At 40.6% G+C, this 18778-nt stretch overlaps 1 protein-coding gene across 2 annotated transcripts in view; it reads right to left on the bottom strand.

The window, feature by feature from the left end:
* Window positions 1-865: 865 nt before the first annotated feature.
* The window catches only part of LOC143957723 (cytosolic phospholipase A2 gamma-like), a 204947-nt gene continuing 187034 nt past the window's right edge, over window positions 866-18778 (bottom strand). For both annotated transcript variants that reach the window (XM_077467424.1, XM_077467423.1), the window contains 2 exons: window positions 6796-6967; window positions 866-1569 (listed from right to left, as the gene is read on the bottom strand). In XM_077467424.1, the coding sequence (XP_077323550.1) occupies window positions 1397-1569; window positions 6796-6967 (345 nt within the window). In that variant the 3' untranslated portion in view covers window positions 866-1396. The remainder of the gene's footprint in view (window positions 1570-6795; window positions 6968-18778) is intronic.

The raw sequence follows: 18778 nt of genomic DNA, 5'->3' as shown, positions 1-18778 counted from the left end.
TATCCACTTCTCCCCTAAATTCTATCTAAGGGTGATACACCTCCTCCAGAGTACGGGCCTCCTTTCTAGGCTGGCCTGACTTGAGCTATATGTATATAAGTCAGTCTGATTCTTAGTAAAATTATGATGGGATATTTATTGATAATCTACATTTAGTGTAATATTTAGAATCTATACTTAAAGGGTTTGACTTATATACCTCTGCTCTCCTAGGTTCTATAGTCATATTTACCTGGTTCTGAGGAAGCCATCGGCGAAACGCGTCAACCAGTATCTATGATTTTGACTACAAAAGTATATTAGAACATATGTTTTTTTTAAATGAATTTTATATATGTATAGTGTGGACTTTGTATCAATAAAATAAAAAATGTATTACGAATTGTTTGTTATATATTGTTCAGGTACTGGTATAGTCCGTTCTCTCCTTCTTCCCCCTTTTTTTGCTTAAGACATTTTCTTTAAAAAAATGTGCATTTTTAAGTGACACTGAAAAAAATTAACAAATAAAAAAAAAAATGAATAAAGAATAGATATAAATGGTAAAAAAAAGCTAAGAAGAGAGGGGAGGGAGAATATTTATTTAGGGTTGATGAGGATTAACTAAGGGTTAATGTGAGATTAAATTGAAATACAGTTTATGTAAAAAATATAAAAGATTTTTTTTTTTTTTTTTTAAGAGATGTCATACATTCATACCTTGAACTTTCCCATACTGCCTATTAATGAAATAGGAAGTAAAATGAAAAAAAAAAATACATTTATACTTAAAGGGGTTGTAAAGGTAAATTTTTTATTTTCTACATAGGTTCCTTTAAGCTAGTGCATTGTTGGTTCACTTACCTTTTCCTTTGATTTCCCTTCTAAATGTTTTTTTTGCTTTGTCTGAATATCTCACTTCCTGTTTCTCTTCAGTAAACTTCTCACCATCATCCGAGCTGGTGGTTAGTCAGCCAGAACAGCTTACTGAACAGCTTACTGGGGTGAAACAGGAAGTGAGAAATTTAGACAAAGAAAACAAAGAAAAAAAACATTTAGAAGGGAAATAGAAGGAAAAGATAAGTGAACCAACAATGCACTAGCTTAAAGGAACCTATGTAGAAAATAAAAAAATTACCTTTACAACCCCTTTAATAACACGTACAGAATAAATCCGCAAATGTCACTTTTTCACAGGAAAAAAATTTAACCAAAGTAATTGCCGGTGAGAGCGGTGGAAGGGGGATCCGGGCGTAAGGGATACGTCAAAAAAAACTTTGTTAAATTTTCTTAGGACGTATCCCTTATGTTTTACATCTCCCCAAACGGGAATCTGTCATTAAGGACAATGGAGGGCGTTCAATTTTATCAAAACTGCAGCCATTTTCATTGGTCCACGCCTGTCATGCCTGTGACATCAACCCCTCTTGTTACTCCTCCATACACATTGTTGTATTTTTTTTATTATCTGGTCCTCGCTGCTCTCCACATTTTTCTTGGCGATGTCTAGCAGTTTTCCCACCATAGATTGGTCATAGGAATGAACACGAGTCTTATACTTCTGGGCTAATATCGCTATTTCTTTAGAATCTGAAAAAGAAACAGTATAAGACTATAATATAATAATAATAATAATAATAATGTCTGAATTATCATTTTTTTTTTTTTATAAAATTCCTTCTCCGCTATTTATTTATTATTTATTATTATTTATTATTTATTATTACATTTATCATTCACAAGAATTAACATCTTAATTACTGCGCTTTAGTACAGTTCATGTGTCTGATGAAAATTCAAAAGGAAACCCCCAAACTCATTTATGAAAATAATATACAGCATCCTGGGGACATGAGAACTTGGCTTCCTTCCCACATCATCAGCTGCATGTGGAATAAGGAATATCTGTTTAAAAGGAATATAATTGTGGGCTTTGTTCGGGTTTTTTTTAAATAAAATTATTTAAATGAATATCATGTAATCATATATCCAATTTATTTTTTGCGCTATTAACCAAAAAAAAAAAAAAAAAAACAGACAATTGTGGGAAAAAAAAACATTTTTTTTTTTACTTTCTGCTGTAACACATATCCCCAAAAATATATATTAAAAAAAAACACATTTATTCATCATGCTACATACTTTTGGTAAAAAAAATAAAAAAAAAATTACAAACTACAGGATGGATTTAGGGGCTTTTATTTTATTTTTTTCACTGTTTTTGCTGGTAATGGTGGCGATCTGCAATTTTTAGCGGGATTGTGACAATGAGGCAGACAAATCTGCTTTAATTTTTATTTTTTGCGCTATAAACAAAAAATACAGACAATTGTGGAAAAAAACAAAACAATATTTTTTACTTTCTGCTATAAAACATATCCAATAAAAAATGTAAAAAAAAAAAATGTCTTCCTAAATTTATCCCAAGTGTATTCTTTTACATATTTTTGGTAAAAAAAAAATCCCAATAAGTGTATATTGATTGGTTTGTGCAAAAGTTATCATGTCTATAAACTTTGGCATATTTTTATGACATTTTTATTTTTACTAGCAAAGGTGGCGATCAGTGATTTCTAACGGGACTGCGACATTGCTGGCGGACAAATTGGACACTACGTGACACTTTTTGGTGACCAATCACACCAATACAATAATAATTGGAGATGTTACTGCTCCATCTTTCCACCTGATCCAATCAGAAAATGCTGAGAGAATGACTCACATGCCAAGTGACCAAACTCCTGTGTTCAGAATGCAGCATGGCAGCCCCTCAGTAGACATGTGCAGGATGAAAAAAATAGTTTTTTTCCATTTCAGTTCGTTATTTAACTAAATTTGTTTAGTTAAAGTGAAGTTCTACCCCCCCCCAAAAAAAATAGTAATGTGCTTAAAAGATAAAAAAAAATAAACATTTGGAGAAAAAAAAAATTCTCACCTCTAAATGGCTGTTGCTAAGGGGGTCCCTCATAGTCTGTCTCCTTCGGTGCCTGGGCTCCTGACATCACTTCCCTCTGCACAGGAAGCGAGATTGCCTCTCCCCCCTTTTGTCAATCATATGGGATACATCACAGGTCCCAGATAGGGTTGCCACCTGTCCAGGATTCACCCGGACAGTTCGGGTTTGAATCATGTGTCCAGGTTTCGGACTGTCTGCAACCCGGACACATTATTTAGACTGGACTATGACTTCCCAACAGGGTTGCTGGCTGCAGTTTTCACTGCTGAGAGTGTCTGTTACACTCTCTTTCACACTGCCCAAGCCAACACTAACAAACCATACCCTCCACCACCCCCACCAACACATACAAACGGGAGATGAGAGAGGGCTTGATCTGCACCTCTTCACCTCCATCCCTACCCCTCTGTGTCTGCTCACACTCCAATCCCCGGCGCTGTGCCTCAGAAAAGGAAAGTTGGGGCCAGAAATTTGAAGTCCAGCAGCCTCAGATCCATCTGAATGAGAGGTTCTGACTGCCAAGGGGTGAGTGAGCTCACCATCTATCCCTGTCTCTGAATGAAGTCTCCCCCCTTCCCTCTCCTGCCTCTTAGTGAGTACACTAAGTCAAATCAGGGTTCTCAGAGCACCCCTTACATCAGACTTACCCTTTACACCAGTGTTTCCCCTCACAGCAGAGTCCTCTCCATACATCAGAGTACTCAGTGTTCCCCCATAAATCAGGGTTCACAGAGCATCCCTTATGTCAGCGTCCCCAGAGTTCTCCCTTATATCAGAGTCTGCAGAGTCCCTGCTTACAGTGAAAGAGAACTCTTTCATTGTCAGCAGGGACTGTAAGCAAAAGGGGGGCCCCAAGTTCAGAGGTAAAAGGGGAACTCTGTGGACTCTGATTTAAAGGGGGACTCTTGTTAATAACGTCACATTATTATAAATGTTATTTAGTACCAAAATATATGTATAGCTTATACTATAAAAAAGAAATTGCTGTGCGCCGCAAAACTGTTCGGGTTTGACTTGAAGAAAAGGGGGCAACCCTAGTCCCAGATGTTTTCACGGCCAGTCAGAGTGGCTCGCGCATGCGCAGTGGGTGCCCGGCTGTGAAGCCACACAGTTAAAATGCTGGTGCCGCCGAGCGGAGGGGGAGACGAGCAGGGCTCTGATCCCCCACATCGCTGGACCCTGAGACAGGTAAGTGTCCGATTATTAAAAGTCAGCAGCTGCAGTATGTATAGCTGCTGACTTTTATTAGATTTTTTTTTAAGCGGAACACCACTTTAAATTATTTACATTTAAGGATTTGTTTCGTTTTCAAATTCGAAAAAAAAAAATTGTCCGAATTTGAAAAAAGAGATCAAATTCGAAAAAATTTGACTGTATTTGAAAAAGTAAACTATAACCATTTTCCAAAATTTGAATTTCGTATAGAATGAAATCAAATTTGAATAGAAAATAATAGAAAAGAATAGCATAGAAAAGCAACAGAACAGAAAATAATATATATATATATATATATATATATATATATATATATATATATATATATATATATATATATATATATATATACACATACATATATATATATATCCATCTTCTGAAAATTATGGTATATGTGCATTCTATACAATATTCGAATTTTGGAAGCCATCATTCAATACAAATTTTGTATAGAATAAATTTGAATTTGAATAGAAAAGATTAAAATAGAAAATAATAGAAAAAAAATAGACTAGAAAAACAATAGAACAGCATAGAATAAAATATATTATAATATATATTTTATCCTATGCTGTTCTATTGTATTTCTAGTCTATTATTTTCTATTTTTTCTATTCTATTCGAATTTGAATTCATTCTATAGAAAATTAAAATTTCGGAAGATGGTTGGATGTATATATATATATATATATATATATATATATATATATATATATATATATATTTTTTTTTTTTTTTTTTTTATTCTATTCAGTTCTAGTGTATTCTTTTTTTTTTTTTTTATTCTATTATTTTCTATTCTATTCAAATTCATTCTATATGAAATTCGAAAGCCATCTTCAGAAATTTTAATTTTGTATAGAATGAATTCAAATTTGATTAAAAAATAAGATAATAAACTAGAATTTAATAGAATAAAATATAATTGATATATATATGTATATGTATGTATGTGTGTATATATATATATATACATATATATATATATATATATATATATATATATATATATATATATATATATATATATGTATATATATATATATATATATATATATATATATATATATATATATATATATATATATATATATATATATATATATATATATATATACACATACAACCATCTTCAGAAATTTTAATTTTGTATAGAATAAATTATAATTCGGATAGAAAATATGAAAATAGAATAGAAAATAATAGAATAGAAAAACAATAGAACAGAATAGAATAAAATATTTTTTTTTTCCGAATAATGAAGAGAAATTTTATCTGAATTTCGATTCGGAACGAAACAAAATGCACATGTCTACCTCTCAGCATGGTGCCCAGAAGCTTGTAGTGATCATATTAATAGAGGTACTGTATCTATACAGTGATGTCTAACTTCTAAAGGGACCCCACAGGTACGGTATATACATAGTTAGATTCCAAGTTAGAACAATGCAATTATAAGTAGCACCCTCCTAGATAGAAGCTAAGATGAGTTCATGACCACTGTACTCCATGGAGCTCCTGCTCATTATTAGACAAATTTAGTTTTGCCTCATTGTAACCAGCATGGTCGTGTTGATTGCTTTGATCTGATCTATGTTCCTGGAAATAACTGGGCAGGTAGAGCCTAATCAGCAGCTAAATATTCATACAGCCCTGGCTAATCCTTGAGGAGGGTTACCCAGATGTGAGCTAGGAGCCTGTATAAATACCCTGGGACAGAGATCAGTGGAGTTTTTTTTCCCTTAGTCTAAGGGGGGGGGGGGATGCTTGCTCCCTTAGGCCATCTTGACATGTGCCTGTGGGGTGTCGAGGCCTCAGGTTGGTTACCTGGAGGCCTGCTTTGCAGGAAGCTGCAGAGAGCTGACTGAGAAACTGTTGTCTGAGGATCTAGTCTGGTATCACAGGGAGAAAGTGCCACAAGGATATTGGAGGGAGGCAACCAATTTTCCAAAGACATTTGGGAGTACGGAGTGGAGAGAGATCCTAGATCAGTGATGGTGAACCTTGGCACTACATTTCCGATGATGCTCAACTACACTGCAGAGTGCATGAGCATCATGGGAAATGTAGCTCCAAAACATCTGGGGTGCAAAGGTTCCCCATCACTGTCCTAGAGGCTGTAGGCTGAGGCCATCCATCAGGTGTCAGAGTCCTCTGTGTGTGTAAAGGGGACATAGTGTCCGGTGTCCTGAAGACCTTAGTCTATTTAATTCCCAGTGAAGGGACTTTGCTTGGACTCTCCAGCAGAGGAAAATTTCTCTCCTCAAGTTTGCGACTGGTTTATAGTTCTATAGAACATAAGTGTCATTCTACACTATTTGTAAAATTGTTTTTAGATTACTCCATCCAATTCCCTAACCCCATCCAAGTTATCCAAAAATAAAAGCACCAAAAAAGAAAATCCCTAGACTGATTCATTGGACCAAAGAGTGACTTTTGATTGTGTGCCTGGCTGTGGAGCAACTATTGGGGAAAGGATCCCTGGGCATATTTCTAGTGGTGCCTTTGGGGGTAACTCTACATATATCAAAGTATTCATTCCTGAATTCTATTTTAGGCATCCACCAAGCTCATAATACAGAGAGTGAGACCACTCCATGAATACACAAGACGTATTACAGGACTTTACTCTGTAAACTCACCTCCACAAGTCTGGGCGTTGAACAGAGGAAAGTGCATCACATCGGGCGTCTCATTTCCATCTCCTTCAAAGACGTAGCAGCTTTTTGTTGGAGGATCCTCATAACTTTCTTCAGTGTTTTTCGGAAAGGGAATTTGGTGCGCCTTACAGTATTCAGCTGTTGTTTTCACCGTCTAGTGAACAAAGGAATGAATTCTGTTACAACATTTCCCCTGTACCCCAATAGCGATGATCAAACACGACCGGATTTAAGGAAATATGTTTTTCTATTAAAGTTGAAAATGGCTGCTAGCAAGACTCTCGGAGAATTTCTAAAAATTAAAGTTCTCCTTTTTTGATTGAGACATTTTAAAATCACCTTTAAAAAAAAAATAAATAAATAAAAAAAAAAAACATTTCATTGGAAGCCAACAAAATGTTCTTCTTAAACCCTTTTGCTGTCAGGTCCATACAACCTGACAGTGGGGAGTTTAACACACAATCTGGTGGCTGCGGCCACCAGGATTGTAGGTAAATCTGACAGGCTGTGCTGTTCCCCTACTGTTTCCATGCAACCAAGGTACTGGTGCCCCTCTCCCATGCATCCCCCCCTCGCCATGTATTACGCCTCCGCTTGCCCATCTGCAGGACTGGGACCGACACGGTGGGCCCCGGCGGATGGAGGGGACAGGAGCAACAGACATCTGCTCTCCTCCCCTTCTTCCTGTGACCCGGAAAGTCTCGGGAGTATCTAGCATTCCTGCTCCTCATTCCAGAATTCTGGTTTTGGCTATGGCACTCGCCTTGTCTGTCTGTCCTCCTGCAAGGTGATTAATGCGGCCAGTTTCTGTATGGAAACCAAACCTGTTATAAGTCAGCCAAACACTCACTTGCATGCTTGTGATAGAGAGTGATACCTGTGTAATTCCTGATCCTGATTCCTGATTCCCCTCATCTGTCTGCCCTTATTGGACTATTCCCTGAACTCTGCCTGCCTTTTACCTGGACTGTCATAGAACCACCCTGTCTGTCTGACAACCGTGGCAGACAGACAGGTCAAATAAAAATGGATAAAAATATCTTTCTCAGCCAATCATATTTGCTGCTATGCATGCTGGGAAAAGCTATTGTTTTGGAAGAAGTCAGGTGATCAGGATTAGTCTTCTCGTCCAGGGCTGCGGCCTTGGTGTGTGTGTGTGTGTGTGTGGGGGGGGGGGGGACGACAGCTCCTGGCTGCTAGGCCTGAAGCCTGAGGCCTATCCAGGTGGTCTCTTTTGGCTGCTGGGCCTATCCAAGGCCTTACCGGGTGTTCAAGTTTCTTTTTTTTTTTTTTCCACTCAGTGAAATCAGTTTAGTAACCATGGGACCACCTCAGCTTACAGCTCAGCGTCCCTTCCATGCAGTCACATCATAGTGGCGAGTGTTTTTTTTTTTTTTTTTGAGAGTGTTAATACCAGGTCAACAACTTTGCATAATAACCATATCCTCTCTCTCGGTATCACACTCCCATCTTATCCCCCTTCTTATTCTTGCCTCAACCCCCCCCCCCCCTCCTACCTATCTGTGGACCACCTTATCCTCTTTTCCCTATGAGAATTTTTAGTTTCTATCTAGTTTGTACCTTGTTGTATCTTATCTACACCTATTTTAGGGCTTTCTCAACCCCTCTGATATGAGCCATTTCTTCCTAAAATCTACCCAACACTTTCATTTCTCTGTAATTGATGTACTACTCCGCTCTTCCAAGCTCACTCTCAAACACTCCATCTTATAGGTTTTTTCTACCGAATCCACCCATTCCCACAATGACAGGGCCTCCTTCTCTTGCCATTTTTTCGGTATTAATTTTTTACCTGCATTCAGCAAGTGGGGAATCACCGATTCCTTATATTGTCTGAGCCCAGTTTTTGTCCCATGGAATAACACTACCCAGGGATCAGCTTTCACATCTTTGTTTGTGATCTCTTTAATGAAGGCTAGGATTTGGTTCCAGTACGATTTTATTTTTGGACAACTCCACCACAGATGTGTCATCGTGCCCAACTCTCTACATCCCCGCCAACATTCCCTGGCACCATCCTGCTGAAATTTGCTTTTCCTCTCTGGGGTGTAGTACCATCTCGTCATACATTTGTAACTCATTTCCGCCGTTCCAGTATCTACCGCTGAGCCATGCACTAATTTAAATATTTTCCTTAATATTGTGTTATCTGGTTGTGTCCCTAATTCCCTCCTCCATTTTTTGATGTACGCAGGTACCCCCAGCTCTACTCCCTCCAACAGCGTTCTATACCATCTCGATACAATTTTCTTTGACGTTTTTAATGTACATAGCTGTTCCAAAGGAGTTAAATCTTCCGCTGTTCTAATCTGTGAGGGGAGTTTTTTAATAAAACTCGAAAGCTGTGCGTACCTCCACTCATCAATTATCATCATCTCTTTTTTTTGTGCCAACTCGTGATATGGTGCTATCCCCTCCCCTTTCATTACATCTTTTAATTTTACCTCTTCCTTGACCCAATTTCCTCCTATCTCCTGACACCCTGGTAGAAAAAAATTATTGTGCTTTAACGCTATAAGTGGTGAATTGTATTTCCCATTAAATTGCCTATATATCTTGTCCCAAATCCGCAACGTGTTTCGTGTAATATTGTTTCCTTCTAAAAATACACTTCTCTCATGTGGTGGGTTCCAAATTTGCTTATCCAATTTTGTTTTACATAATTCGTGTTCCAATCTCACCCATCTTTTCTCCGTGTTATCCCTTATACTCCATTCACTCACTCTGGACACTACGACTGCTTCATAATAAGTCTGCACGTCTGGCATTGCCACTCCACCCCTATTTTTTGGTTGTCGAAGTGTCGCAAAGGCCACCCTAGCTTTTTTATTTTTCCAGACAAATTTCATTAGGATGGTTTTTAATTTCGACAAGTATACATTGGACAGAGGTATTGGGAGCATCTGGAACCTATATAAGATCTTAGGGAATATTATCATCTTTAATGAATTTATTCTCCCCAACCACGATAGTGGTCTATAGCTACACCTTTTACATTCTGCCTGTATCTCATCTAATAACGGGATGTAGTTACAGCGGTACATTTTCCTTTCTGTTTTTGATAGTTTTATCCCTAAATAATTCAGTTCGCTCCTCCTTTTAATAATTCTGGCATAGATGTCTTTGGGTTGCTTAAATACAATAATATATCGTCCGCAAAAGCGGAACATTTGTATTCAACTTTTCCCACTTTCACCCCCTCTATTCCAGGGTCTCCCCTTATTGCCGCTAAAAGTGGTTCCAAAGAGAGTACAAATAGGAGGGGCGAAAGTGGGCAACCCTGCCTTGTACCCCTCTCCATCTCAAAAGACTCTGATACACACCCTTAACTTTTATACATGTCTTTGGATGATCGTACAATACCTTCACCCTCTGTATCATCTTTAGTCCTAACCCCATCTTCTCCAGTGTCTTAAACATAAACCCCCAGTCTACTCTGTCGAAGGCTTTCTGTGCGTCCAGTGACAGAAGCAGACTGGGGGTTCCACCCTGTCGCATCTTCTGGAGTAGGAGAAGTGTCTTTATTCCGTTGTCCTTCCCCTCCCGACCACCTATGAATCCTGTCTGATCTGGGTGAACCAGTGTTGTCATTAAATCCTTCATTCGCTCTGCAAGTACTTTAGCATAGAGTTTTGTATCTGCGTTTAACAGCGAAATCGGCCTGTAGCTGGTACACTGTATGGGATCTTTGCCTTCTTTCTGGATTAGTGTAATTGTTGCCATTAAATCTTCCCTATTCATTCCATACTCTTCTCCCAACCCATTCATATACCGGCACATTTGGGGGACAAGGGCCTCTCTAAATGTTTTGTAATAAAATGTTGTAAAACCGTCTGGTCCCGGGGATTTTCCTGTAGCTGATTTTAGTAGTGCTCTGACTATTTCTTCTTCCGAGACTGGCCTTTCGAGCATCTCCCTTTCAGTGGGGGTAATTTTAGTTAATATAGTTTTTCCCAGAAATTCCCTAATCTTCTTCTCTTTCTCTCTGTTTTTTGCACCTATCTTTCTATCTGAGAATATCCCCTCGAAATATAATCTAAAGATTTCTGCTATATCTTTAGTGGTGTGGAACATTTTTCCATTTTTATTCTTAATTACCCCAATAAAATTTTTCCCTTTTTTCTTTTTTAACATTCTCGCTAGAAACTTACTTGGTTTATCCCCCCATATATACTGTTCCTTGGCCAACCCTTTAAACACCATCCTAGCTTCTTGGTCTAGAAGGTCCTTCAGCACCATCCTTGCCGTTAATAACTTTTTAAGTACCAGATCTTTTTGTGACCTACTTTTTTTATGGTCCTGTTCCAAGAGGTGTATCTCTCTCATTAAATTGTTGATTTTCTCAGCTCTCATTTTTTTCTTTTTAGATCCCATCGCTATCAGAATTCCCCTTATATAGGCCTTATGTGCATCCCACAACGTATGTCTTTTAATTCCCTCTGTATAAAATATTGTTCGATCTCACTCGCAATTTTTATTCTATCCTCCTCCCCAAGCAGCAACTCTTCATTCAACCGCCATGTAGAGGTTTTCCTCCCTATCCTTGAAATATTCAAGCATAGTTTTACCGGAGCATGGTCCGAGAGGGTCATAACTTCTATCCCCGTGTCCGTCACATATTCCAACAGCCCATGGTCTATGAAAATATAGTCTATACGTGAGTACGTCCCATGGACTGTAGAATAAAAGGAATAGTCGCGTACCAGAGGATTCTTTACTCTCCATATATCTACTAATTGATTGTTGTACAGCTTTTGTAGTAAATTTTTATGTGCAGAGCTTCTCCCCTTCTTTACCTCCGATGAACTGTCTACTTCCGGATTGAGGCCGAAGTTCATATCTCCCATCATAATTACATAACCTGTTTTAAAATTCATAAGTTTATTTAATGTCTTGTTTAAAAAACTGATTGGATTGCTATTGGGGGCATATATATTTACTAAAGTACATTCCAATTCCTCTAGAGTACCCTTTAGGAACAGATATCTTCCCTCTGCATCGCACATTTTTTCACTTAATTGAAATCTTGTGCTTTTAGAGAACCCTATCGCTACCCCTCTACTTCTAGCCGATATGGTATCGCTATAATACCAGACCGGGAAGTTGCTAGAGTACAGCCTTATGTTTGATGCCAGGGAGATATGGGTCTCCTGGAAAGATACAACGTCGGCCTCATACCGTTTCAGCTCTGCTAAGATCTTATGGCGTTTTGTTGGGGTATTCATGCCCTTAACGTTATAGGACATAAATTTCAAGCCATCTGTTTTACTATTGCCCATCTATTTGTCCTAAAGCTCCCCAGCCCTGCAAAGGTACTTTGTCTCATGTTTATTTGGGTGGTCCACATTATTTTTCTTTCTCTTTCCTCCCTAGCCCCTCTTTCCACTTTACTTCCCTTCCCTAACCTTACACCCTCCCACCTCCCCCCTCCTTCCCCCCCACCCTGACTCCCCGCCCCAACCCTCCTCCTCCCCCCTCCTCCCGACCCCAATGGCCTATTATCGGCCCTTGTTAGGTTAATGGTCGTACATACCCCTACCATCTCCTAATCTATTTGTTATGAGGGTTTGGGGCTTTTTTCGCCTGCGCCTCTCCCGCTTCTTCCCCTAAGACGGGAGGTATTAAATTCCACATCCTTGTTTTAATTTATACCTTCCTTTCTTTCCTACCCCTTCACCCCTCTTCCTTTTCCCGAACCCTTTCCCCCCCCTACATTGAGCCAATCATTTCATCTTGCCAGCCTGGGAGTGCAGGCGGGCGTATTCCCAATTTCTCGCAGAAATCTTCCAGATCTTCCGGGAAACTCAACTTTGCCGATTTACCATCTTTGTTCCCTATTAAGCCAGCAGGAAAGCCCCATCTGTATTTAATATTATGGGCTTGCAATTCAACTAACAGGGGTTTCAGAAGTTTTTTCCTTGAAAGCGTCTCGGGTGCCATGTCCGGAAATATCTGTATTTCTCTACCTTCATAAACAAGTGGGGTTTTTCCCCTTAACTTTTTCCATATTGCCTCTTTTTCATCAAAAAATGTGAACCGCACAATTATATCTCTCGGTCTGTCCAAATCTCCAGATCTTGCTTTGCCAATTCTATGAATTCTATCAATCCTTAGGGGGGCTCCCGTCTCATTTCCCCACCAAGGGGATAGAATGCTATTTAGTATTGATCTTAAGTCTTCACCTTTAGTTCCTGGGATCGAGCGGAGCTTCAAGTTTTGCCTTCTGCTTCTGTTCTCCTGGTCTTCCAATTTATAGAGCGTATTCCTTTGTGTTAGTTGTAATATTTTTAATTGATCTGAAACTTTGTTTAGCTCTATGGCTTGGAGGTCGATCCGATTTTCTGTAGCTTCTACTCTCTCTAATAGTCCTCCTAAATCTTCTCGAAGTCCCCTAATATCTGTTTTGATTGCATTCTCTAATTTTAAGAGCATCTCCGCCATTTCTCCTTTTGAGGGGGGGAGATCTTCTGTCCTTAATTCTTCCATTTTACTGCTCTCCCATTCGCTATGTGTTGTTGTGTCCTCACTGTCCTGCTGTGCTCCTCCGCCCTTGTATTTGCCTGCTCCCTTCTTATAATCTGAGATGGCTGGTTGCCTTTTGTCCGATCCAGATTCTTTGGGGCTTGCTCCTTGTGTCATATATTGTTGAATAGTCGTATCATGGCTCTTATCTTTTAAATTTCGTGAGGCTCCACTTTTCGCCATCTTGTTCGCTAATTTACTCATATTCCAATCTATTTCAACCTTATATGGAACCGCGCACCCCGGTAAGTGTTTCCCTTTAGTCCTGAATCCTCATTGAGGTCGCTTCCTCCTGCGAATCGCCTTCTATGTGGCTAATTTATCCTATTTATCTCTTGCTCCCCAATTCTGCTTAGGGGTTCCCAGCTTTCCTCCTACTATATGCCTGTGTTCCACTGGAAAACTGCCCAGGGGTCCCTCGCAGCTGGCTTCCTCTCTCAGTAGATTAATACTGCACCCCGTTATTTTTACTTTAACAGCTTCCCAAAGTTATTCCCCCCTCTAATGGTATAAATATGTATCCTGGGAGGTGTTTTGCTCAGACCGAGGGGAACCTCTGGGTATACCAACCCTTCCCTAGGCAGAGGCCTGTGGAACCTGGGGGGCGAAAAATCGCACAAATATGTTGTTATCCGGTGTCTTTAGCACCATACCATCTTGATGTACCAAGCCTAGTGCAGGGAGAACTAACAGACAGGCTGTAAGAGTTGGCCTCCAAGCCTTATTCAAACGTATACCACATAGGAAAAAAAGGAAAAAAGTATATATAAAAAAAAAGTCTGGGGGAAAATACACATTGATCTGATAACAAATCCCGGGATTAGCTCATGCGACTTTTCAACGTGCTGTTTAATATATACACTGTCATGTATCATTGAGATAGTCTATCTTATATTATTCAATTTGTCTCCTGAAACACTGCGTATCTATCCCACGGATCTTTCAATATCTTAGGGCTGTACCTTTAAATTTCCTACCCCAGATATATCGAGCCATACGTTTAGGCCTAAAAATGTGTGGTAGCGATACAGTCCTGTTACAGTTTATTCCTCCTTGCTATATCTTCTTTCCTATGATTCTTTAAATCAGATTTACTTATCTGGTTAACTCCATGCGTGCCGGGGGAGAAACAAAAAGCGCAAGGGAGGAGAAAAAAATATATCCGTGCTCTAATCTATATAAACTGATTCTGCAATCAATGTTGCTCACAAGTGGGGATACTTCTCTCAGCAGGTACAATATCAACAGGATAAAGGTGACCCCTCAGCAGCTTCCTCCGCGTGTCTATACCGACTCTCCTTGTCAATATATATTTATCGCCTTAATTTTTTAAAACCATGCGACTTTTCTAGCGTGTTGTTCCTCATATGCAATTCGCAAATCGCATGCAGTTTTTGAGATAGTCTGTAATATATTATTCAGTTTTATCTTACAGCGATAATAATATATCTACCCAGCGGATCCACCACTGTCTTAAGACATTGCCTTCTGAGTTCCTGACTCAAAATATACCAAGCAGCATACGACATAGACATATGTAAAAAGACTTCAGTCCTGTATATGGTTTATCCGATCATGCAAAAACTTCCCTCTGGAACACTTGAGGTTGCAATATACTGAGCGGGAACACCCATCCACATGAGTGCACACCTTACATCAGACACTTTAACCATCTATGTATGCAAGACTCCCCTTACCAGCATAGGCTGTCTCCATTTTCACATTGATTGCCGTTCCCCTATATACATATATATTACTCTGCCGAGACATTGTGATGTTAATAAAGTTACCGTCCTTTTCTCTGCTGTGTCTCCTGCTGGTTCTTATTAGTTCCGCATATAGAAACACCCCCGGATACCTCCGTAGTCCGGATGTTTAGACGAGGGAATCCGCTGTACAGAGGAACGGGAGGGGGGCGAACCGAAGAGCTGTGAGGGTCAGGGAATAGTCTGTTCCAGGGACTGTTGAATACTGCAACACCGCACCGAGCTACTGCCCCGTGGGCTCCCGCATGGCTGGGCTGGGATCTCTCACCTCCCCGCTCCAAGCCATGTCCTGCTTCTTGTTCGTCGGTGCGGTGTGCTGTAGCGCTGGCGGCCCCTCCCCTCGGGCGGACGTTACGCCCTCTCGTTACTCATCCCAGCTGCGGTGTTCAAGTTTCTGTTGAGGAAAGCCTTCTAAAAATCTGGAAACTATTCTGACAGGAATTGAGTTCTAAAGAAGCACCAGAGGGGACTCTTCATGAGCTGGAGGCTATAAAGTGTCTGGGAGAACTTCAAGAGAGAACTCATCCAAGGGAATCTGTGTGTAGCACGTAGGAGCTGCTGGTTATTTTTGGGCTTACCGTTATCTTCCGTTCTCCTTGTGGCACGTCTAAGGGATGTCCCGTAGTAAATAGCCCAGTAACTCGAGACTGACAACAGATCCACTTGAATGGATTTTATTTGCAAAACTCAGTAAATTGAACAGTCTTTCAACTTGGGATCAGAGGGTTGGAAAAGGAAGTTCAGGTACTTTTAGTGTCTAAGTCAAAAACATTGAAGAACTTGCTTACTTTGACTGCATCCAGAGAATAGCCATTCGCAGCTGGATGATCAATCAGGTTGGACAGTCCCCTCTCTCACAAGCTCTACCAGCCAACAAGGTGCTTACTCAGGAACAAGTCTCTGCCACAGACATTGTTGTAGAATGTACAATATAATGTGTCTGCCACAGACGTTGTTGTAGAACATGTAGGTAAACCAAACTTGAAACACTTGTAGGATACCTGAATCTTTCAGCCTGCTTGGCGATATCCATAAGACTGGATTCTCTCAGTTACTTCAGCCCTTCCAGGCTCTTGTTCAGAAAACCAACCCGTACGTGGTGTTCTTCTAAAGAGTCCTCCCCTGGAATGCTTGAAGATCCCCTCTGTCTCTCCCGAACCGGAGACGGCACCCAACTACCTCAGAATCCTCCTTTAGTTTCCTTGCCTTGGGCTAGCCAGCCCCGAGACATTAAAGTTGGGTGGATCCACACCCCAGGTCATGGCCTTCCTGGGGGCTGGTCAGGAGAACCAGGATCATGAAGTCAGCATATCATAATGGACCGGGACCCCGAACCTCGTGACGTCCGCATCTTAAATACCCTCTCCCAGAAAGGACAGCGAGAGCGCCACTCCCACTGACCTGGCTCAGAGAGAGAGAGAGTAGCTTAAGCACCTGACCAGACCATAGTTCCATGCCTGCAAGAAGACGCCCCCTGTGGCCAGGCTGAACATCTCACAGTCCAGACAAACTGATGCAGAGGTCCAATTTACACAATTAGACCTAAACCAAACTGCAGTTTAGGCAAAGTTTAACTTTGAAAAAACGCATAACACGTGCTATTCAGGAGCCGCCGCTACATGTGTATGTTCAGTTACACATCCTATAAAGTACAGATGTGCTGGTTCAGCTCAAAGGCTCTTTTTCCTGTACTGCTGTCTACCCTATCTCACCTATTTTTGTCTAAGAAGTCTGACAATCTGCCTGTTGCCGATCACTACTAAGGGTGTCTTGAGCCCTATCCCCTCTCCCCCACATTTTTCCTGTTTGAGAAATAAACTTCTATTTTGTTTAAGCATAAAAGTGACTGGCACCTGACTTTCTTGTTCATCACCCGCCATGCCTAGTAACCTGCACCCTGAGGAATTATGTAAGCTCTCCCTAACTCTGGTAGTCACCATCAGGCTCCTGGAAAATCAGGGTAGGTGCTGAATTTACGTTTATGTTAGCAGTTCATTACTCTTTACAATTTGCATTTTCATGCTAATATGCCCAAAAGCGGAATGCCCTCCTGGCGGGTATAAAGTATGTGTAAAGGGAGTTCCAATTCCAGTTAGCACCTAAGCCAGTGTTATCTAGTCTTTGGGTCCAATATTCAGCTATGATACCTGGTTCATGGGCCTAGACTGGAGGAAGCTGTATACTGATGGAAGCACCCATGCTGGGAGCTAGACGGTTCTGTCACAGTTCCTGAGGAAGCAATGGGTCCTGCTGAATCCCTGGGCGGCACAGTGGTGTAGTGGTTAGCACTCTCGCCTAGCAGTAAAAAGGGTCGCTGGTTTGAATCCCAACAACCACACTACCTGCCTGGAGTTTGCATGTTCTCCCTGTGCCTGCGTGGGTTTCTTCCAAGTACTCTGGTTTCCTCCCACACGCCAAAGACATGCAGGTAGGTTAATTGGCTTCTATTCAAAATTGGCCGCTAGTATATGCATGTGAGTTGGGGGACCTTGGATTGTGAGTGCCCTGAGGGTAGGGACCGATCTGAGTGTGCGATGTATGTGTGGAGCATTGCATAAATTGACAGCGCTATATAGATACCTTAAATAGGGATAATTGTAGACACGCACCTACCCACACTCACTCAGGTTTAACAGGATGGACTGGTGTCTTTATTCAACCTTACTAGCTATGTAACCACTAACGTCACTGAGGAATCCCAGCCAAGTAAATGAAGGAGTGGGGATAGCAATGACATAGCAACACTCAGATATGACCATTGACTATATTTGGGCAATGAGGTCATGGAGTCGGCGATCAGTTGTGTGTGCAGGCCCACCTGGGTTATTTTTGCAAACCAGGGGCATCATGACTGATGATGGATCTACAGCAAGGGACCTTTATTTTTTGAAGGGCATTGGGTGTCTTACATATAGGGTGACCCTATACGTATTCACATGGGATGAGCAGTATCCGGGCCTCTCCTTATTAAAAGGGGGGTTCAATATTCTGATAAGCCCCCTGCCTGCAGGGTTGTGGGGGACAGGCCCTTGTCCTCATCAGCACGGGATCCCTTCATCTTGAGGGCATATGTGCTGGTATGGTTTAGGAAAGGGAGGAACACTAGTATGCTGGGATTAAAAGGTCTGGTAGGGATTTCCGTTGGGATCTCACACTTTTTTTTTTTTTCTGCATGGAAACCCCAAAAAATCCAGACGTTTACAAAAAAAAAGAAATAAAACATTTACAGTTTAAATTGTTGGCAAAAGGCATTTCATGGCTCACAGACTCCCCCAAATGTCCCCCAAAATACATAGCAGACCTTTAGAAGGGCCGGCAATGAAATGTCATTTGCTGGCAATTTTAACACTTTTTCCTTTGTAAATGCCAGTGCTGCTGCAGCGCTTTCTGTCCATTACAGAGATGCCCCCCCCCCCCCCTTCCCAGCTACCCCTCAGGCATGTTATTTAACCACTTGCCTACTGGGCACTTTTACCTCCATCCCTGCCCTGGCCAATTTTCATCTTTCAGGGCTATCACACTTTGAATGACAATTGCACAGTCATGCAACACATCACCCATATGACATTTTATCACACAAATAGAGCTTTATTTTGGTTTTACTGTTTTTTGTTTTATTTTTTGCTAAACAAGAAAGACCGTCCATTTTTAAAGAA

Source organism: Lithobates pipiens, unplaced genomic scaffold (assembly GCF_037356315.1).
Source record: "Lithobates pipiens isolate NorthernLeopardFrog02 unplaced genomic scaffold, aLitPip1_a1.2 Scaffold_55, whole genome shotgun sequence".
In the NCBI taxonomy this organism is placed as follows: Eukaryota; Metazoa; Chordata; class Amphibia; order Anura; family Ranidae; genus Lithobates; species Lithobates pipiens.
This window is presented reverse-complemented; position numbering and strand designations above follow the sequence as displayed.